The 22,740-nt window shown below is 41.4% G+C and overlaps 1 protein-coding gene across 9 annotated transcripts in view; it reads right to left on the bottom strand.

The window, feature by feature from the left end:
* Positions 1–2,271: 2,271 nt before the first annotated feature.
* Positions 2,272–22,740, bottom strand: part of kcnq5a (potassium voltage-gated channel, KQT-like subfamily, member 5a) — a 145,605-nt gene continuing 125,136 nt past the window's right edge. For 2 of the 9 annotated variants that reach the window (XM_056236994.1, XM_056236993.1), the window contains 9 exons: positions 16,735–16,761; positions 14,453–14,509; positions 13,106–13,326; positions 10,199–10,307; positions 8,956–9,087; positions 8,535–8,645; positions 7,174–7,281; positions 5,652–5,781; positions 2,272–3,753 (listed from right to left, as the gene is read on the bottom strand). In XM_056236994.1, coding sequence (XP_056092969.1) covers positions 2,692–3,753; positions 5,652–5,781; positions 7,174–7,281; positions 8,535–8,645; positions 8,956–9,087; positions 10,199–10,307; positions 13,106–13,326; positions 14,453–14,509; positions 16,735–16,761 — 1,957 coding nt within the window. In that variant the 3' untranslated portion in view covers positions 2,272–2,691. The remainder of the gene's footprint in view (positions 3,754–5,651; positions 5,782–7,173; positions 7,282–8,534; positions 8,646–8,955; positions 9,088–10,198; positions 10,308–13,105; positions 13,327–14,452; positions 14,510–16,734; positions 16,762–22,740) is intronic. The other 7 variants (XM_056236997.1, XM_056236995.1, XM_056236999.1 and 4 more) reach the window with 7 other exon arrangements.

The following is a 22,740-nucleotide window of genomic DNA, read 5'->3' as shown; positions in this document are numbered from 1 at the left end:
TGTCACGCGTTTTTTAGGCCAACATTTTTTTTGTCACATACAGCAAACATCTCCTCACTAACCGCTGGCTGCCTGTCCCCTGAACACACTGTAAAGAAACGCGATCTCTGTAGACAGCCCAGGCTCCACAAACAGCAACAAAAACAAACTCCGGTGACCCGCTCCCGAAACATAACAAACTGTTCCAGCCAATCACCGACAAGAAGGGTTTGGGGGGGTTAGTGTGCGGATGAGGAGGAGGGAGGGTCTAGCTAGCCTCCGTTTTGTTTGACAATAGTTCGAACGTCAACAAGAAGTGACGTCACCCAGGATCGCTTAGAGAACCTTTAATTTCTCCCCCGACTTGACGTCAAGACGGGGCAGGATATACCATATATGGACACCGCAGACATATGCTGCAGGAAGCCCGCCCTGCCCCTCTCCCCCTCATATTCAGTCAAGAAAGATGCAGAAATGTAGTGCACACGTGAGTTGCTCTGTGGTTGACTGCCAGAATCAACATTCAAATGTGTTTTCTCTACCAAAAACGGACCAAACTACCAGGGACCAGTGGATGAAATTCATTTTTAATGACGCTGTTCCAACAACCCTATCAACTGGCTCAACGTTAGGTGTGCGCTAAACATTTTACACAGGAATCATCACGTTACATGTCTGTAGATGAAAAATATTGAATGTCTAAAAAACCACAATGTGAAACAAGGCAAAAACAACACATGATAGCAAACGTTGATCTCTATAACCACTGTAAGCTGATAAAAAAAAGTAGACTACATCTCCGTTAATGTAATCTACATTAAATAAAAGGTAAACTTATGTGGGAGAAAATAGCAACAAACGTTTTAGCTCGTTACTGATGTTAATGTATGTCTCAGTCAAAATGATTGTCTTTACCATTCAGAGACATGTTGATGTAGCAGCTAGACGTCCTTCCATTGACTCTATATCTTCCGTTTCCAGCTCTGGTTCAGAGTCTGGCTCAAACATATATGGTTGAATTCCGTAGGTCGCGGCCAGGTCGGGTTCATTCACAACTTGCGCCATGATGTCATTTTGGAATGATATGCTGAAGTTACCTGCGGTGTCAAGCCCCCTCCTTCCTGCCACCAATCAACGCGCCCCTCATTTGCATTATTAAAATGACAGTCCACGACAGCCAAAATGTCGCTTCAGATCTCGCGAGACAATAATGCATTCAAATAAGGGTCAGAGGAGCTCTGTGTTTACTTTTTTCCCACTTTTCTTTTTTAGAAGGGCCTGAAAGACTATAATAGAGCGTGGGTATCCAAGGTAATACTAGGTTATGACTCCTTTAACGGTTTAAGACCAAGACCATCTGGTTTACTGCTATTCCTCCTATAATTCTTTAAACATGCAAATGAGTGGGAAGTGAGAAATGAATCCTAATGCTGAGCGAGGGCTTATTTCTACAGGTGCATACACGCTTCCAACCCTATTTGCCTTTGCATTTTAAACATGCCGATCCCATGCAAGACTGAAAGAAGTACTCATTCAGTACCATAACTCTTCATAATTGTAAAATAATATCATGGGTTAAATACAAGTTAAGCTCAAACAACAGTGTTTATGGCATATTGTTGATGAACACAAAAATAATTTCAACATCACAACTCATTCCTTCTTAAGTTGGCATGAAATAAAAACCCTCTCTAAAAGCATATGCAGTATTATAGATTAGGGATAGCCACAATGGAAGTGAATGGAGCCAATGTAAGTGCTGTAAGCTTCACATCAATCCCTTTGTTAAAACATATATTATTTGATCTGTAAAACACCACATTCTATAATCGAACTCACACCCGTAAAACTGCATTTTCGGTGAGGCCATGCTGAATGATTGGTACTGTCCTAGACAACTAATACTTCATACATATGTGTGTCTAACATGTTGAAAGTGTTCCAGTGAGGTTTCGGTAACTTAAGAATCTTAAGTTTTAGATCCAGTCACTGTCTTACCGGAACTGCTCCTGTTAGTTTTGTGGTCTGTGCGCAACTCAAATGCTCCATTTTCAGATATAAAAGCTATTGTCTGTTAATGAAGATTTGACAGATGAACTCATGCCTCAAATGAACTTGTTGTGTGAAATTATGACTTCTATGACCATCTATGATATTACTTTAGTCACAGTTGCTGTTGTTACAGGTAACAGATTTTGATTTTATTCTAAGCTGCTGTGTGAACACGACATTTCGAGACTCACACCTTTAAGTAAATAATATACTGACAGGGTGAATGTAGCCTTAGTAGGTGATTTTTTTCCACACAAACTTGTACTGTTTGTCATGGGGCTAAACTATTGAAACCGTGAGTACTGTATATTAATGTTTACCAATTAGCCCCATTCACTTCCATTGTAAGTGCCTCACCGTAAGTATTATGCCACAAATGCTGTCGATTGAGTTTAACATATATTTCCCCAGAATATTTAATTAATGCTTCTTCCCCAACAGTTTCTCATTGATATAAATTCTCCTCTTTGACAAATTGCCCATGCAATGATATGTACGTATGAACAAAAACGTATGAACATCATGTCTTTTTCTTGTGAAAATTAGAAAACATATAGAGCGTACAAGACGCTCCATTTCCTTTGGAAAAGAAGAACATGAGGGACATGAGGTTGTGTCCAGTCTCCACAGTGAGGTTCCTGTGCTCCGGGTTTTTTCGAGTTATACGTGAGGCAAGTTTTGGGACTCGAGACTATCTCTTGATCCAGCCTGGCTGGGAGACGGCCCACTGGCTCCTGTCCGTAGCAGCTCAGAAGAGAAGGTTGTATCGTTGCTTTGTTGGTCGAGGAGGTCGCGGCCGCCCTCCGTGGTGTCCAACTCTTTGTCATTGATGAACAGCTCTGTATCGCCCCAGTCAGCCAGCGGCTCGCGGTCGCTGGACTCATTGTTGCTGCTGCTGCTGCTCCGAGTGGACAGGCTGGGATGGCAGTCCGCAGCAGTCGGTAGCATGAGGTTCTGAGCGGAAAGAGACTTACCGAGCCCACGCTCAACCTGTAGCGAGGCTGCTGCTGCTGTGGAAGACATGAGCTTTAGAGGATCAATGTCAAGGCTCAAGTGTCTTCTCCACGACCCATCTTCCTTGGAGTTGCGCTCGGGCTTGTCCCGTAGCTGTACCGTGCTTTGAGTACTCTCAGCCTCCCTGTCCAACTCAACATCGGTTTGGGAACTCACGAGGCAATTGCTCAGACTCTCTGCCCGGCTCTCCAGTAGCGTCTCTGGGATAAGGCTGGTAGGCCGGCCTTGAGGCGTTGGTACCATAGGGGGGAGCTGAAGGGTCGTTGAGGTCGAATGGATTGTTGGGACTGGCCTGGTCAGCTCACTGAATCGCTGGTGACTTCTGGAAAGGTTGTTGGGGGTGAGAATTGGAGGAGGGGACACTGGGTAGAAACTGTCCGGGCTGGAGGGTTGGTTGTTGAGAAGAGGAGAGGTTGAGTAGGAGGAGGCCGAATGTGGGTAACCAGTACCCAAGTTGAGTTCACTGGGGGCCAGAGCAAGATGCAGACCACGGTGTAGGTTACTGCTGCCTGAATGAGACACGCCGCTGCCGGTAAGCTGGGAAGATGACGACAAATCCTTGCTATGGATGGAGCTTTGGTAGTCGGAGGTCTGATCCAGCTCGAACAGTGGAAAAGCAGACAGACCAAGCATCGAAGATGAGCCTTTCTGCAACACCTGTCGGTATATATCCAGCAACGAGTCCAGCTTTGACTCAATGGACTGGACCTGTATTATAGAAGAAATGAGAAATCACATAGAATCTTCCTGAATTTTATGCTTGATTATCATAAATGAGTGCAAGTTTGGGGTTTGTATAATTTTTGTTTGTTTGTTTATGAAAGCAGTCTCTTATATTCACCAAGGCTACATATACTGTATTTGATTTAAAAAAAAACCAGTAATATTGCGAAATATTATTACAAATTAAAATAACTGTTTCTATGTTAATATATTTTAGAATGCAATTTATTCCTGTGATGCCAAAGCTGAATTTTCAGAAGCCATTTCTTCAGTCTTCAGTAGCTGCGTTTACATGGACACTTATAATCGGATTGACGGCTCAATCGGACTAAAAAACCTTCATGTAAACACCTTAATCGATCCGATTGAGCTCGATCCGATTGAAATTTTGATCGGATTGAAAGGGGTGGTTTACTCCTTTTGTAATCCGATCGAGAGAACATGTAAACACTTGATCGGATTGAAAACCGAAACTAAAAGGACTGCGCATGTGCAATGACGTTGAAATAGCGTAATGACTCCTGGTGTTCCTGGTGAATAAAGTGAATATAAATGAGTGTTCCGTTATTAAAAAATTCTCATTTCACTCAGCGTCTGTGAAGTGGAGCAGGACAGCGTCCCAGCAGTGCTTGTTTCAGACTCTCATCCATGGACGACTGGTTTTGGGCGCGGGGTTTTACTGCATGATCAATATAAGCAGCACGACAAAACGGTTCATGCTCATCGTCTCCAAATCATGACCAGAGGCGGATAAATATATTAAGTCTGCTGTTTAAAACAAATAAAGCACCAAAATAGAGGAGAATAGTTATGCGCGAACAGCAGCATATTCGTGCAGTGCGCATGTCAAAAAATCAATTCCGATTTGAATCTTGTGACATATAAACGCGCACATCAACCCGATTACTTTATTTATCGTTCATGTAAACACCGTGTTCGAATTCATCAATCGGATTGATTTCATTCCGATTGAACCATGTAAACGCAGCTAGTGTCACATGAAATCAAGATAATAGGTTTAATACTTCAGAAATCATGATAATATGTAGCCTGGCTAACGTCAGACCACGTCTCATTGAGGTCTGGGAACCACATGTTCATTTTCTCGTATTTGAGGTGTGGTTTATGAATGCCCAGAGCCGTTTATTGGGTGCTACGAATGTCTATCAAATGCGCCTGTATGTAGCTCATAGCCAATCGTTTCAATTATTCCAGATGACGTATGTAGAGCGACAGAAATTAGACGAGGAAGAAGACGATGGGTCAGAGATTTATGTGTACACGTTCTAAACTACTTAGAACAATATCTAAGGCTTCATCGAAAGGTAACTTCGCGTCTGCTGCCATGTTTGATCCATAGGTATAAACAAACTGCTTCGGTGTGTCGCATAGACGTCGTCATCGTCTTGCTGCTCCCTCCCCGTTCTGTGATTGGTTCCCTAGATGAGGCGAAAATCTGGTCCATGGAATCCAGGCTGCCTAGCAGCGTGAATAAAATCGCGCTGCGCAAAGGCAGCATGGGGAAACCCAGGCTAGATAATATGCTGATTTGGTGCCTAAAAAACATTTCTTATTATTATCAACGTTGACAACAATTGTGTTGCTTAATACTTTGTGGAAAACATGATAAAAAGTAATTCAGGATTCTTTGAATAAAAAGTTAAAATGAACACAATTTTTTTTTTTTAAATAAAAATCGTCCGTAACATTATGTATAAATAACTTTACTGTCAGTTTTTATCAATTTAATGTATCCTTGCTGAATATTAGTATTAATTTCTTTCCCAAAAAAATTAATAAAATAAATAAATAAATAAAATCTTACAGACCCCAAAGTTTTAAACGTAGTGTATGTTTCATTAGACCAAGTTAATACGGCTTACTTGTCTCTCTACTTTACAGACTCGTCCAAGCATGCTCATGTCATGTTCCAGGGACTCTCCTTCTGGGAGGATTTTCTCCCTGCCTTTCCTGTCTACCGAAATCTGACCTTTTCCTAGTATCTGATCCACCCTATGAGAAGAAAAAAAAGTGATTTTGAGCATATGTGAGGATGTACACCTTTACACTTCTGTTCCTCAAGCTAGAGCATGGCACAGCACAGCAGGATAAGACTGGACTTTGGTTAGTGAAAAAAGAAGTTAGTGCATCACCATCATCTATTTTTTCTATGTTACAAAGACAGTAAGAAAGAGATGCTGATTTATATATATATATATTTCTAAATGATATAACTACAGTCAATTCAATTGAGAATTGGATTATTTACATTTTAAATGTTAAGGATTGGCAGTATCTAATCTACCTATGGTTAAAATATTAAATTCAAAATGATACAGTAAACGACACTCCAGAGAAGCCCCTAGTGTGCAAGATTAATGTGCTAGTGAAATGTAGTTTATATTTTCAGGTGTATGATTATCCAAGTGTTTCCATGCAGAAAGCAGACTATGTACACTATTTATAATCATTCCTGGATTTCACATTTCAGTATTTGACTTTCTGTTTTTGTGTTGTTAGAAAAACTGTCTAATGCTTCCTCATCTCTCCAAATATATCATGCAAGAGTAGTTTGAGTTAAACCAACATCAATCAGCAGAACCAATTGTGTCGAGTGTGTGCTACACAAATTATAATCATCTCCTTGATTGAAAACATATCACTATTTATTAATCACCTTGAAGTCCAATGATGAAGATTATGTTTAATACATCGAAAAGTAAAGAGGTTTGTAATCCCCATATATCAATGGTTCTCAACCAGGGGGCTGGGGCCCACTAAAGGGCTTCAGCAAACTTCCAAGGGTGCCTTAAGATAGAGGTCTGCGCGGGACTGTTTTTTTCGTCCCGCTCCCGCCAGATTCTATTCCGCACATACCCGCTCCCGCTTAAAATTCACTCTGTGTTTACCAGCCATCCGCTTACAATGATTTTCTTCCTAACCCGACCGATCCCGCTAAATTTATATTTCGTTTCCAGAATCTAACATTTAAATTTCCCCTACTGAAAGAGAGAGATTTGGTATAACAAATATAAAATGTAGGTTATACAAAAATGGTAGATAATCTATTTGTTATTTTTATTCGTCTTGTCAAGATTCAAAATTCTTTTAACATTTTACTGTCAAGACAGTAGAAAAAATAATTTGCCAGGTTGCTCAGTGCAGAATTTAAAAAAAAAAAAAAAAGGTTGAGAACCTCTGCCATTTAGATTCATTGTGGATACTGATTTTGTTTACTAGGGGAATAGATGTGTAGGTATTTTCAGTTCTAATAACACATGGTATAAACCCTTTGGATAGTTTTAGTTAAATACATCATCAGCATTGGACCCAATGTACAGTATGAACTGATTGAGGTACGCATAGCCCCATGACTAGTCCCCAAGCCTTCTACAGGCCTCTGACCCAGCATGCTTCTTCTTGCTTTGGCTGTAATACAATTGTAGAGAGGGAGAGGAAAGGTTCCTGGCTTTGGTGCTGAGTGTCTGATGTGGACCCACGGCTGTGGCAAGTCTAGATGAGAAAACAATACGGGGGTCAAGTACATCTTTAAGGTTGTGCCATCAAGGAAAGGAAGGAAAGGAGGAGAGAGAAGGTCGAGGAGAAGGAGCTTATGGCACCAAGGCAAGATACTACTGATCTCAGATACATGCAGATCACATCTCAGAAACATATGAATGCCAATCAAACCAAAGGTCTCAGTAATCTAGTTTAAATTCTGTTAACTTAAGTCAGCGTTTCAAAGTCAATCGCTGAGGTTTCAACAATTTAAGCCTAAATGTCAGTTAGAGATGGTTGTTCAAATCAGAGTGGTTGATTAGACACCTGTTGGTTCACAATATTAAAGAATGACTCAATTTTATTATGCTATTCTCTGATTAGCAGCTCATTCCATGCTGGACGAAATGTTTTACAAACTGTACAAAAACAAAGCTTTAAGATACAAACAAAGATGCTAGGGAAAGCCAGGAGAAATCAATCTAAAAGTTAGTCCGATACACAGGCACATTTGTTCTAACACCATGCAGTTATGCTGGTTTAGCATTGGCCAACCTTGTTAAAACAGGAGAGAGTTCTGCATGATGAAAAACAGAGGAATCAAGGAGTTGTAGGACAGAGCAAACAGCTTGAGGCTTTGGGTCCGTGACGCATCACAAATCTAATGTGCAAAAAGCGCTTGACCGCAAAAAATATATATTGTAAAAAAAAATATATATATATAATAAAAAAAATTATATATTATATATATTCAAATAAATGTGTTCTATTTTGATACATTTTAAAATATACATCACAAGAATAAGTTAAATATTTTTTCCTGTGATGTGTGTTCAGTTTGTATGTATATATTAATGACCCTAAGCTTTTGAACAGTGCATGCATAGTGCATATATTTTTCTTATTCAGTATTTTTGCCTTTTGCATTAAACATCCTTAAATAATATTGCATAACGACATGTTTTCAGACGATATATATTGAATTTTCTTTTGAACAAAATATAGGCATCAATAAGCAAAAACTATTTGCCAATGAGCTAATAAACTTGATTCAAGATGTATTCTCTGAAAACAAGTCTTATCTTACAAAATGTATCTTGATTTAAGGATGTATTATTTTTATATAGCGTTTATCTCTGTGATGTTCATGTCCAGAAGGTAATGGTCACTAAGGATTTAGACACACAGCCTCAGCAAATGACTCATGTCTGGATGTTTCAGAGTTACATGTAAAAGGGTTTAGGATGGGGAATTGTGGGTCGGCTGACCCTGGGGCAGAGTGTTTCCTCTTGGCCTGACTGTAATACAAGTGCAGGGAAGGAGAAGAAAAGGTCTTGGCTTTGGTTCTCAAGGTCTGTGGACCCACAATGGTGTCTAACCTGAATGGGAGAGCGCAGACAGGGAGATAAGACAGACACGGATATGTAGATGTAGAAAGTATGCATAAGAAAACAAAGTTGTTTAACTATTTTCTGTACGGTGCAGCTCAATAATAGCTTTCTTTGAATATGTCTTTGAACTTACTGCATTTGTTAATGTGTATTGTGCAAGTGAGAAATGTATGCAATAAATAAATAAAAAATAATTTAAAAAAGTGTTACATAAATGTTATGAATGAATTTATAACTTTCAGTCACATGTTGAAGTTGCCCATATTTTTGCCATACAAAAAGGGCTGGTTTGTCTCACCTAGTCTGGAGACTCTTGATACGGCATAACATATCCAGGTGGCCAGCAGAGTATTGCTCAATCACATCTTTCACATCATACGGTCGCAGCGTCTCTTTAAACTTCTTCTTGGCCACATGGAATTTCATTATCCTGAAACAAGAAACAAAACTCAATTAACTTTTGATGAGAAATGATATAACACCACACTAAAACACAGGCAAATATATTAAAGGTAAGGACAAAAGGTAAGGACAAATTATGCGATATTTCATCTGTTCCCCCCATATTTTCTGTTACAAAATATATTTATTTCAGACGCAAAATAGTAATTAAATAAATAAATAAAGACTTCAGGTGACTTCAGTAAATACACCTTGATTTTAGTTTTTTTTTATTCGTTTTTTTTTTGTTTTGGATAGCTTTACACTTATTTTAAGAATAAAGCAAAAAGGTGTGGAATATGTACTTTAAAAATAAACTTTGTTCAAATTATGTATGCAGTTACTGTACATCTATAAACCATACAGTATATTGTGCATATATGAAGTCAGCTTAACACAAAACAAACCTCTTCGCAAATAAACAAGCCAGCAGGTTGTGTAAACTTGCTCATAACCCCTAGAGGGCAGAAATCAGTCACGAATATCAGAGCAGTTTATGACCCAAAGAAAAATATAATCAGATATACCTCTGCTTTAAAAACACAGTTAATAATAATATTACTCAAGTAAGGCTCATGTTCGAGTAAAGCTATGTGTGATAGATGGCATTAGCTGTGTAAACACAGGTATTACCACCAGCACACAGAAACCCAAACCTATTCTATGCGTGACATTCTTCTGAGTGAACATGGAACTGCAAATATTGACACAGAGGGGAACAAATCTCAGTGATCTGTCTCTGTAACGTCTTACAGATTCAAGCCCCTGTCAGTTTTTCTTAATGTCAGATGAGCTGATGTGTAAGCAGAACTGACTGTGAGCATGTCTATCCGACACCCTGGGAAAGAGGAGTTGGAAAAATCTCAGCCCTCCTGGGAGACCCTAATAGTAAAGGGTGATGGAAGTGAAAGAAGAAGTCACCTAAAGCAACATCTGTGGCCTTACCCAGCAGGAGAGAGACAGCAGTCATGGTCTAAACCTAATGTCTCCATCAACAGGGCAGGGAGGTCAAAATGAGTGCGTTTAACTCTGCAACCACAGTGTTAATCCTTCAAACTGTCTTTAGGGGAGAACAAAGCACTCTGGGAAGTCAAACTAACCTGACGGCCCTGATCACGGCCTTTAGTGGGGCAGACAGATCTTCCACAGTCACATCACAATGGCAACCCTTCTCATCAAAAGCATCATCCGGTCCAAGATTAGTGTCAGCTGTGTGTTTGAGAGAAAGGGAAAGAATGAGAATCACATCAAGAAGCAGATCCTCAAAAAGGCTGAAAACAAAACCAGGCTGAAAAGTAGAGAAAGCCATGGGCAGATCAATACAGCTATGAATCAAAATAGCATTCAAATCAAATCTTTCCCTTGACCGACACACACAGACCACAGGCCACCCCACTCTCCACAGAGCTGTACAGCATAAAAATGGGATTGAAGTATTGAAGTAAGCATTAAGCTGAAAGGAAAAAATTATTAGGGATGCACTGATGGCCGATACTGATCCCAATTATAACAAACAACTACTGGCCGATTCCGATATAACTTTTGTAATTAAAATAGATTACTGTTTTGATCCTGTTTTAAATAAAGTAAAAAAAAATGCCTCCATTAAAGTACAGTAGCTAGTTTATTGCTGCATCATCAAATCATCTTTACTGAATATGGATTGGATCCATTTAAAAAACAGACAGCAGGCTGCTGTCACTTTATGAGTTGCACGGATCCAGTATACTGATACATGCAGAGGTGTGTTTATTTATTTTTATTAATTGTTTACGTTCACTTAAGCCACAACTGACTGCGTTTACTTGGATACTCGCCAAGATGGGCATTTTGATACAATTTTGTGTGAATTTTACCATTCCAGCGCAAGAAGCAGCAAAAGAGAACTCAATTCAGTATTTGCATGCTGTCTGAGACACGGCTTTCTGGGCGCACGCTATGGATGTGTGCGCACACAAAACTTCTCACACAGCGAGTACCAAATTAAGTTCTCTTTTGCATCTCCTTGCGCTTGAATATTTCATTTGGCAAGGCTTAAAAACATAAGCAAAGGATAAACTTTCATGACGCCCTATAGGGAAAATGACAGTTCCGACAGTTGTCCCGAGCGTTGTTCCCACTGGCACCTGGCAGTCCATATTGTCGAGCCCTGCTATATTTTGTATAGGTTTAATTTTGTTTTGGCAACTATTTAATTACTTTACCCAGAGAAAAAAACTTTAGATTATGAAACAGACATGATACAACTCAGTGCCTTCCCGCAGTTAATCAAAACTATCAGTATTTTGCATGCTATAGCCGATGGTTTTAAATTGATCTATATATTGATATATAAATCCTATATAACTTAAATCCACTGAAAGTCAAGTCACTTTAGATAAAAGCATTTGCCAAAATGTGTAAATCAAAAACAAAAGGAAACAGATCAAAGATGCTTGTAGAATGAACAAATTCCTCCATTTAAACTGTGTGTGATGCCTGACCGCATCAGCATTTGTAGTACATGACACAGATAAATGCTGCCTAGAAGAGAGATTGCTATCAAGATGTGAAGAATTGCTTTCCCCTTTGCTCCCCTGTCTTATAAGCTATAATATGTGGCGGATCTATAATGCGTGTATAAGAGTATGAAGCCAGTGTGTGGTAACTGCAGGTTTGAGATTAATTTTGGCTTGATGGGTCTCACACAGGGCTGAAACTAGTTTGCTGCGGACACTCAGATGCTACCTTTGCAAATTCTGCTGAATTGGGCTACCTTTGTTAAAATGACACACTTGACTTTCTCAGAATTGTTTACATGTTTTCCAGTACAAATATCTACACATAAGATACATTTACTTGAGAAGCAAAATGACTGAAGATATAAAGTGCTTTCTGAAAAATGTACTAAAATTAAATCTTTTTTTTCTTCTTGTTTTAAGCATAAACTCACAAAATGTCAATCATTTAAAATGTTTCCTTTTTCAATATAATATTATAATATATGAAATATATAATATATGAAAAAAAGATTTGTTTCTACTTCCGTTTCATCGCGACTTTCATGCGGTCACCTTGGACACATAACTTACCATATCTGCTGGAAAAAAAGATCTAAATGTTTTACTTGCTGTGATGTGGGCCACATGGATCATCATTGTTCAACATAAAAAAATTCACAAACATCTGTTTTCACATGAAAATTCACTACTTTGACAAAGGCCAATGAACAGAAAAATTGTGGTAACGCTTCCTTTTACAGTCCTTTTACCCATGTACTTACTATGTACTTATTATAGTAATTATAATTACTGGGTAATAACTAGGTACTACCCCTGAACCTACCCCTAACCCATGTACTTACCTTATATTAGCCAGTACTTTCTAGGTAAGTACACTGTAAGTAGAAGCAAGTACTGTACTGTAAAAGGAAGCGTTACCAAAATTGTATTGCAATATGTTGAGTTGTTGGTTTTAAAAGTTTTGCTAAAGATTTATTAAACAGATTACTAAACATTCTCACTATGTTTTCTTTTCCCATGGGACCATGGGTTCTCGGCCCTTTGTGACAGACGTACAGTATTCTGTCAATACTGAATACCCTCCTATAAACAATGTCTCTATCTCTGCTTTGCTCTTTTCTTCCCTGAGGGGCATTCTGGTGATGGGAGCATGAGCCAAGGATAACTAGTGCAAACAGAGGGTCCCATGAGAGACCATGTTCTCCCACTGCAGCCCAATAGTGTGTGTAAATCCTGCCTTCAGGGATAAATCCAGAAAAACACCAATAACAATAAGGTATATAGGAAAAGACTCATTCTTATTTCTAAAAGGGCCAAATGGTGTGAAGACTCAGATAACAGGGGGAAAAAAAACTTGCAAACAAAATGAAGTAATTATTTATTTTTTTGTTAAGTATATAAACCCCAGGAATGATTATAAGCTAGTAAGAACTTATACAAATTTGCTTCTGTAAGTACAGTAAAAGAGGAAAATCAGTGATTTGACCAATCAAAAAAGAGTTTCACCTTCAGTCGTTGTGCGAGACTGGCTCTTGAGTCTGAGTGATGGACGGAAGCGTGTTCGGTCATTGAAGCTCCAGCTCTTCTGGACCTTGGCAGGGCTGCTGCCCTCCACACCCACCTCTGTGCCAGGAGAGCGTCTGTCGTTCACTGACGTCTGTCTGCTCTTTACGCTCTGACCACGAGGACTGGCCATCCGCACACGCTCACGAAAACTTAACTTTTGGCTGCAGGAGAGGAAAGAGGAGGGATGGAAGTGGGAAGGGACAAATAAACAGAAAAATAATTAAACATGGAATGGAGAGAAAGAGGTATTTAACTAAAGTTTGGTTAAATAAAAACAGCTGTGATGGTTTATTTTGGACCTGCAAGCTTCCTTTCCTCAGTTTTTTTTTTACCAGATTCCTCCAGTAAAACAGTACTTTTTTTTGTCATGACTTAGATCTTACTTGGATTTCCTTTGCTGAAGCCCCATAAACTGTATTATACTTAAATTGCATCAAAAGAATATCATGCAACACAAATCCCATTCCAAAGTTTGCACCAATCAGCAAGCAACTTTTTGAAGCATGACTCTCTGTCCACCCTAGTTCTGTTGCTACCTTCAATGTGGAGCAGCCTGACAACATCTCCATAAGCCGCCTTTCTAGGCCTGACGTAGTGGCCCGGAGAGGCATGTCATAATAAACAGTTTATGTGCAAAGCAACTATATACATATGTCATCAAAGACAACAACTCCATAAGCTGGGGTTCTTAAATCATGCTGGATATATACATAGTACACTGTGCTTTTTAGCTCATGCTTAGTAGTTTGTGTGTGAAAGAGATGTAGTGTAAAGGAGAGTGGAGACATAATGCTGTAAAGATGATTTACTGTACAATAATACAGAGCCAAAGTTCATGCATATGCAACATGCAAGTTTATGGCTAATGTGTTTAATAGGTAGGATGCAAACTGAGACATATACAGTACAGTCATAGATATCCTTCATAACTGAACTGAACCTTTAAAACGGTTTGATTCAATCATTATTCCTGCATATATTACAGTATGGGATGCTGGTACTGTAGTTTAAAGGTAAAACATTATTTTCCAACATGGATGTTACATATACTACATAACAATTATATCTGTAAAAATGTATATTGTAGAGTAATTGCTGCATGTCAGATAGGGGGTGTTGGATAAATCAGTCAGTGGCAGTTAAATCCTTCAGGCAACAGGCACAGGACCCTCATATTAAACCCTCTGTAGGGTCTGTAAGGGGCGGGGTGGCCCTCATCATCCATGCATAAGGTTAGTCAGCATTCACATTGGTCATATTCCTGGAGCAGTGGGGGATGCTGGGTACCTATATATCCGTGTGGTATACCTCCTGAAGAGCCTCTGTCTATTACTATGACCCTTACTATGGAAATGAGGGAGACAGATGGTAGATGAGTTAGTTAGACTGTGAGCAGAAACATCTTCCTTAAGTGGAAGAATTATATGGATAGTGCAACACAGAAACAGAGCCACTACTTGGTAGTAAATATGGAGCAAAGTGCAAAATAAATTGGTGTGTTTTTGCAACCAAACATGGTAATAAAAAGTTGAATTAGTTTTGAATTACTTTAGAAGTGCACCAAACCACACATACTCACAAAGACACCCACACTAGAAGTATATTCACATAAACAGTGTACAAAACCTGTCTAACAAGCAACTAACTTTGACAAACGTTTTTGGATTTGTTGGTTAATTATACATTTTTTTTCTGTAAATATTTAATTCTTTTCACTCTATCCAGTACAAATGGATTATGTGGATTGTGGATTATACCTAATGTTTCCTTAAAGACTTCGTGTTCGTCCATTTACTGTATAAAGTTCCACAAGCTATGAAAAAAGTATTCACAGCTTAGCTGCTTGCTGTAATGCCTTTGCAATAGGAAGGTTCATTTTCCATCATATTTAATGACACATTTGCCACACACTGTGAGCTTTTCCAACTGTAAACGACTTCATTTAAGTCTGAGCACTGGTGCTCCGCTCTTCACATATCTAATATGAACCATGCAAACATCCAATTCCAGCACTAATTGAAAGTGTGAGGATACAAATAAGGAAAAGGCTTTGGGTGCAACCATTATTTACAAGCACTGAGCAATAAGCTCCACTCCTGATGGGATTCTATGAGAATTAAAAGACAAAACATCACCAGCCTGACTAAAAACATCTGACTACACTATGGCCTTGCAGATACGACGGTCTTTAATGCATATAAACAACATTCAGATTAAAAACAGAACTCAATGCATGCATATTTCCTGACTGCAGTAATATTTATTGGTCAATATAAACAATATCTAAATGGTAACAAGTGCATCATGTTATATAGTCCATGTAGACAAAGAAAAGTAGGCTAAAGTACTGTACAATATTATAGAAAGAGATCTGACTGCATGTGCACACAGTTGCGCGCGCACACACGCACATACATTTTAGTACAGATGGACACCGTTGTGTCTATTCACAGTGTCTTGTACACTCACTCAAGGCTCTTCTTTGAAAGTTAGCAAAGAGAAGCTGCTCCACATCTAAACTACTATTCTATGACTTAAACGGCTTTCTGGAACACCTGATTCTGACTAGACAATTGCTGCTAATGCAGTAGTGAAACTAAACCACTAAACTATATTTGTCTGTTGTCCAAAACAACATACTGGTGCTACTTACATGTTTCACCCATCACTCTCTGGTTTCTCTATAGCTAGAATATTTATATATATTAATACATTTATATATAACAATATATTGGTCAACTCACTAAAACAATTATATGTTATATTAATAATATATGTATTAATAATATCTGAATTCAATTATACTTCTGTTCAAAAGACTGGGGTAATTTATATTTTTGCAACAAAGGTTGCATTTATTTGCTCAAAAATACAGTTAAACAGTAATATTGCGAAATATTATTACAAAATAAGCACAAATGTCAGAGCATGTCAGAACACCTCCAGGACCCAGAAAACACCTCAGACCGCAGAGGGTTAAAATAAAATTTTTCTATTTTGATATATTTTAAAATGTAATTTATTACTGTGATAGCAAAGCTGAATTTTCAGCATCATTACTCCAGTCTTTAGTGTCACATGATCCTTCAGAAATTATTCTAATATGCTGATTTGGTGCCTAATTAATATTCTGTATTATTATCATCGCAGTTGAAAATGCATCATTACTGAATAGAAGTATTAATTTCTTTTTTTTTTAAACCTCACTAACCCTTTAAGCTATAATATAAAAGTAAGATAAAATAAAATATAAAATATATGTCATGTCCATGAATAATAAGAGAGACAATATAATTAGCTTTACACGGGGATCCTGATCATCCTGTCTTTATTTTGTGATAATGAGCGATGACTGTACATACCATATACAGTATACTATAGCTACTACTTCAAATAAAGGAAAATCAGAGGGAATGAATGATAAAGCAAGACATGTAACATGCCATGACTGAATGGACTTAATTCTTCTCCCTATTCCTATTGAAGCCATGGAAGCTGAAACACAATCGATACTCAAGAAAGTAAGACATTTCAGACACTAGGATGATGTAGATACGAGAACAACAAACCTGCTGATGGATTCCCCCTGGTCTTTCCTTCAGGTGTTAGTTAAAAAACAGAGAGAAAAGAGGCAGGATATTAACACTTCACATGAATGACAGAAACTAATAAGGAGACTACAGAAGAGACACAGATGCCTCTGAAATATACTGAGTGATTCATTTTGGGAATGACACACCAATATATTTCACACTGTGTCACACAAAATACAGTTTAAATGTTAAAAAAGGAAATTTAACATAAGTAAGCCTCAGCACACACACACACACACACACGTTAAGAGTAGAAAGAAATGGAGAGTCTTTTTTAAGACAGTATAAACAGGCAGCAAACAAGCTGGCATGCAAGCTATGAGCAATGCACAGTCAAGCTGACTAAGACGAGCGCTAGCAGAGGGACAGCTGTGTTATCAAGGGCTGTTTAGTATGTAATTACTCAAGAAATTGGCCTTAATACAACAGAACACCCATTTGTCAGATCATTGTCGTGTGTCTGTCTTCAGGTGTCTGTCCACAAACTGTCCTGGCTTCTGTGTGATGTGATTTATCTATTCTTGGCAACGAAATTTCAGTTAGCCACAGGATCTACACAAGGAAGCAGGTGTGAGTCTGTGGCTCTCATCCAAACTGAAACTTTGACGCTTCAGTTATACAGAAGGCTTGTGTTCCCAGTAAAAAACTGAATCTTGCTATATACATATGGCTGTGAGGTATTTCAGTAACTGTAGGCCTACTTCATTAAGAATTATTTGGGTAATATGTATTAACTAAAGTTTACTATTATTTAATATCACAAAGAGATGTCTCATCAGTCACCACCACAGTCTTTGACCTAAAGCAATACATTATAGTTATAACTGTTGTCAAAGACTGACAAACTTGATTTGAGTGTTAATACAATGAACACGTGAATGAATATATTACCTTCTATAAACAACACTATTCCATTGTCAAAGAACTATAAAATCATCTGATTCTGAAATTTAAGTTTAAAAATTTCAAGTAACGTATTGTTCTTTTTTTTAATAACTGAAAATTTGACCATTTAGAATAGTTGAGTTTTTATTAAAGACCCACTCCGATGAAAATAATGTTTTTCTAGGTGTTAACATGTTCTTGTGGCATTTTTCTGATGTTAGAGGACATACCTTGAGAAAAATAAGCTCAAAGTTGTATTTCTGAGTATTTCAACATTCAAATGGCTGTGAATCAGTAGCAGACGCTAAAATGCCGGCTAAAATAGACTGGAGTTGTGACGTAGTAACTCCACTGGGCGTCTCCACACGCGACGTCTTGGAGTGAAATAATGATCGGTGATCGGTGATATCTTTGATTAACTTCGAAAAATAATAATTAACGTGTATATAATACTGTTGCCCCACCGGTATTGGGGGTGTAAGCTAGCGGGAGAGACAGAGCTCTCAGCAACGGGCAGGGGGAGGGTCGTCTCCGTGCCAACGGCTCCGCCCACAACGCAGAGGCGAATTGCTAATGAGCTACTGCCGCTCTGCTGAAGCGAAGTCCCAGAAAACGGCACAGGTTTTGTGATTTTGGCTAAAAATGGCATAATCATATTTTAAAGACCACTGGGAATGTTTAAAAATAGCTCAAAATATGATCGGAGTGGGACTTTAATGAAACCAAATGTATACATATCTACAGTTTGGTAATTTCAGCAATCTATGAAAAAGACCATGGAATAAAATAACATCTAAGTTAACATCTCACTATATTCAGACTTCAAAACTGCAAGTTTCTGATGTCATGTACTGCAATTAAGAGTTTAAATCTCACAATTTTGAGCCACCCCTTAAAAGATATATAAACTCTAAGAGATATAAAAAAAATTCTTACATATAAACTCAGAATTCTGACAAATAAGCCTGAATTGCGAGATACAAACTCGAAGTTCTAAGAAAAAAGTCTGAATTGCAAGATAACTCCAAATTGAGAGATCTAAACACATGAAGTGAGAAATAAAGTCAGAATTGTGTTATAATGCAATTCGAATCACAAGAACCTATTATTTTTTTTCCATTCAGTGGCAGAAACTGCTTCAATAGCAATACATTTCAAAAGCTGAGAAATAAGTTTATTTTCCACTTTGAAATATTATTTTTAAGTTTTGACAAAGTAACGTCTCGGTTACATATGGTAACCCTCGTTCCCTGAGGGAGGGAACGGAGACGTAGGTCAGACTGACCAATAGGAATCTCGCTAGAGAGCCAATCTACTTCGAGTGAAACTAAAACAAGCCAATGCACATTGGCATGCAATCATTTGCATCAGCTGCGCGTCCTCGTCAGCGCGGGTATTTAACAGCAGCTGTTATGATTGCACACTAGTTTTTTGCTGAGGAGCCAAACCTGAAAAAGCTGGCCCCACGGCGGGCGGCAGCAGATGTGGCGACGGGACCTACGTCTCCGTTCCCTCCCTCAGGGAACGAGGGTTACCATATGTAACCGAGACGTTCCCTATCGGTCAGTCACTACAACGTAGGTCAGACTGACCAATAGGAATCCCTACCAAAGCGCCACAGCTGCTGCACCCCATCCAGCGCCCCATGCAAGCCTCTACACCTTCTTGCCTAGAAGGACGATAGGAGGAGGCTACACACAGAGTGTATCTGTTACTGTTGTTCCGTAATAACCCATACAGTGAGATTATTGGATAACACTGGGAAAGCGTGCCCTTCAGTTAGGAAGGAGGACGCTGCGGAAGCCACATACTTCAAGGAGTTATGTGGGGAATACATACGGACTAGCCCGAAGGCTGTACTACATATGAGATAGTGGGTGACTTAGCCCAAGGGAAAGACACGGGCTTCCGTTAGGAGCAGCCGTGGAATTATACACATATGGGATCCCCGTAGGGTCACACATATGGAACCCAGCCCAGATCCGGTTCTCAAGGATTCAGCGGATAAAGGCCTGGCACCTGGACGCTCCGCCATGTCCGGGCCGAGGGGTTTTTGGAGGACTCAACAGGTTTTTCACTCTGGAGCAATAAGGGTGCACAGTAGGGTGCAGCAAGCCGACAGAGCCGGGCCTCTCGGTGCTTCTACCCGTTTAGGGTGAGAACACGGGAGGAGACCGGCTCTACACGTAGGCTATAATATCTAGCGAACGTGTTAGGTGTCGCCCAGCCCGCAGCTCTACAGATATCTGTTAGCGAGGAGCCACGTGCCAGCGCCCAGGAGGATGCAACGCCTCTCGTGGAGTGTGCATGCAACCTGAGCGGGCAGGGCACGCCTTGAGCTTGATAAGCCAAGGCGATGGCATCCACTATCCAGTGGGCCATCCTCTGCTTGGAGACAGCCTTTCCCCTCTGCTGGCCTCCGTAACAGACAAAGAGCTGGTCTGAGGTCCTGATGCTTTGAGTTCTGTCCACGTACATACGCAGAGCGCGAACGGGACAGAGCAAAGCCAGGGCTGGGTCTGCCTCCTCCAAAGGCAGCGCTTGCAGGTTCACTACCTGGTCTTTGAAGGGAGTGGTAGGAACCTTGGGCACATAGCCAGGCCGGGGTCTTAGTACCACATGGTTGTCACCCGGCCCGAACTCTAGGCACGATTCGTCGACCGAAAATGCGTGCAGGTCTCCTACCCTCTTGACAGAGGCCAGTGCAACCAGCAGCAAAGTCTTCATGGAAAGAAGCTTTAAGTCTACTGACTGCAGAGGCTCAAAGGGAACATCCTGAAGTGCTCGAAGCACCAGGGAAAGATCCCAAGAGGGTATGGAGGGGGGTCGAGGAGGATTTAATCGTCTCGCCCCCCTAAGAAACCTGACGACCAGGTCGTGCTTCCCCACTGTTTTGCCATCTATGTGGTCGTGATAAGCTGAAATAGCGGCAGCATGTACTTTGAGGGTGGAGGGAGACAGCCTTCGCTCCAACCCTTGCTGCAAGAAGGAAAGCACAGACCCTATCGAACATCTCCGGGGGTCTTCTCGGCGAGAAGAACACCACTCGACGAACAGGTTCCACTTCAGGGCGTAAACACGTCTCGTGGACGGCGCCCGTGCTGAAGTGATGGTGTTAAGTACCTCAGGGGGTAAGTCACCTAGAACCTCCGCGTCCCGTCCAGGGACCAGACATGGAGTTTCCAGAGGTCTGGACGCGGGTGCCATAGGGTGCCCCGTCTCTGAGTCAGAAGATCCTTCCTCAGAGGAATGGGCCAGGGAGGGACTGTCCCAAGGAGCATGAGTTCTGGGAACCAAGTCCGGGTGGGCCAATAGGGAGCCACCAGAAGGACCTGCTCCTCGTCCTCCCTGACTTTGCACAGTGTCTGTGCAAGTATTTGCGGAGGCCCCGGGGCCAGCTGTGTGCCAGTGCGTCCGTGCCGAGTGTTCCCTCGGTCAGGGAGTAAAACAGCTGGCAGTGGGAGGTCTCTGAAGAGGCAAACAGGTCTACCTGAGCCTCTCCGAACTCTCTCCAGATCAGCTGAACCACCTGGGGGTGGAGTCGCCATTCTCCCGGAAGCACAGCTCGTGATAGCTCGTCGGCCACACGATTGAGCACGCCAGGGACATACATGGCTCGAAGCGACCTCAGACGCTTCTGACTCCAGAGGAGGAGATGGCGGGCGAGTTGCGACATGCGACGGGAGCGTAGACCACCTTGTCGGTTGATGTACGCAACGGTCGCTGTATTGTCCGTACGGACTAGTACGTCCCTGCCCTGTAGCGACCTTTTCAAGCGGCTCAGAGCGAGATGTACTGCTAGCAACTCGAGGCAATTGATGTGCCAATGCAGTTGGGGCGCCGTCCACACCCCTGACACTGCATGCCCGTTGTACGTGGCACCCCAGCCGGTGGCGGAGGCATCTGTGAAAACCACAGCATGCCTGGAGACCTGTTCCAAGGGGACTCCTGCCCGAAGGAACGAGAGGTCTGACCACAGGCTGAAGGTCTGGCGGCAGGCCGGTGTGATTGCCACCCGGTGAGTGCCATGATGCCACGCCCATCTCGGGACTCGGCCGTGAAGCCAGTGCTGAAGCGGTCTCATATGAAGCAAGCCGAGCGGAGTTACCGCTGCTGCCGCCGCCATATGCCCCAGGAGCCTCTGAAAAAATTTCAGTGGGACCGCTGTCCTGCCTTTGAACATGTTCAAACAGTTCAGCACCGACTGAGCGCGCTGCTCTGTGAGGCGCGCTGTCTGTGCGACCGAATCCAACTCCATACCGAGAAAAGAGATCCTCTGCACAGGGGCGAGTTTGCTCTTTTCCCAGTTGACCTGAAGGCCCAACTGGCTGAGGTGCGTGAGCATGAGGTCCCTGTGTTCGCATAACTGATCTCGAGAGTGTGCTAGTATAAGCCAGTCGTCGAGATAGTTGAGGAGGCGAACGCCCTGTTCTCTCATGGGAACAAGGGCCCCCTCCGTGACTTTCGTGAAGACACGGGGAGACAGGGACAGCCCAAAGGGCAGGACCTTGTACTGATATGCTCGACCCTCGAACGCAATGCGCAGAAACGGCCTGTGTCGAGGAAGAATCGAGACATGAAAGTACGCGTCCTTCAGGTCGATCGCTGCAAACCAATCTTGGGGACGGATGCATCCGAAAATGCGTCTCTGCGTGAGCATTTTGAACGGTAGCTTGTGGAGGCTCCGATTCAAAACTCGCAGATCCAAGATTGGTCGTACCACCACCTTTCTTGGGTACAATGAAGTAGGGACTGTATTGCCCTGACCTCATATCGGCTGGAGGGACCGGCTGGAGGGACCGGCTCTATCGCGTCCTTCGCCAGCAGGACTGCGATCTCCGCACGCAAGACATGGGCATCGGCTGCTCTCACTGTAGTGGAGTGGATGGCCCGAAACTTGGGGGGGGCGCCGGGCGAACTGAATCGCATAGCCGAGCCTGATGGTCCGAATGAGCCAGCGAGACGGACTGGGGAGCGCTAACCAGCCTCTCAGAGACCGTGCAAGCGGGACCAAAGGGACCGTAGGCGTACCCGGAGTGGGGCAGCGAGGTGGAACACAGGGACGCGGCTCGGGAGGCTCTCTCTGGGAGGCGGCCT

The sequence above is a fragment of the Rhinichthys klamathensis genome, unplaced genomic scaffold (assembly GCF_029890125.1).
Source record: "Rhinichthys klamathensis goyatoka isolate OS25496 unplaced genomic scaffold, OSU_Roscu_1.1 h1tg000474l_1, whole genome shotgun sequence".
Taxonomy (NCBI): domain Eukaryota; kingdom Metazoa; phylum Chordata; class Actinopteri; order Cypriniformes; family Leuciscidae; genus Rhinichthys; species Rhinichthys klamathensis.
This window is presented reverse-complemented; position numbering and strand designations above follow the sequence as displayed.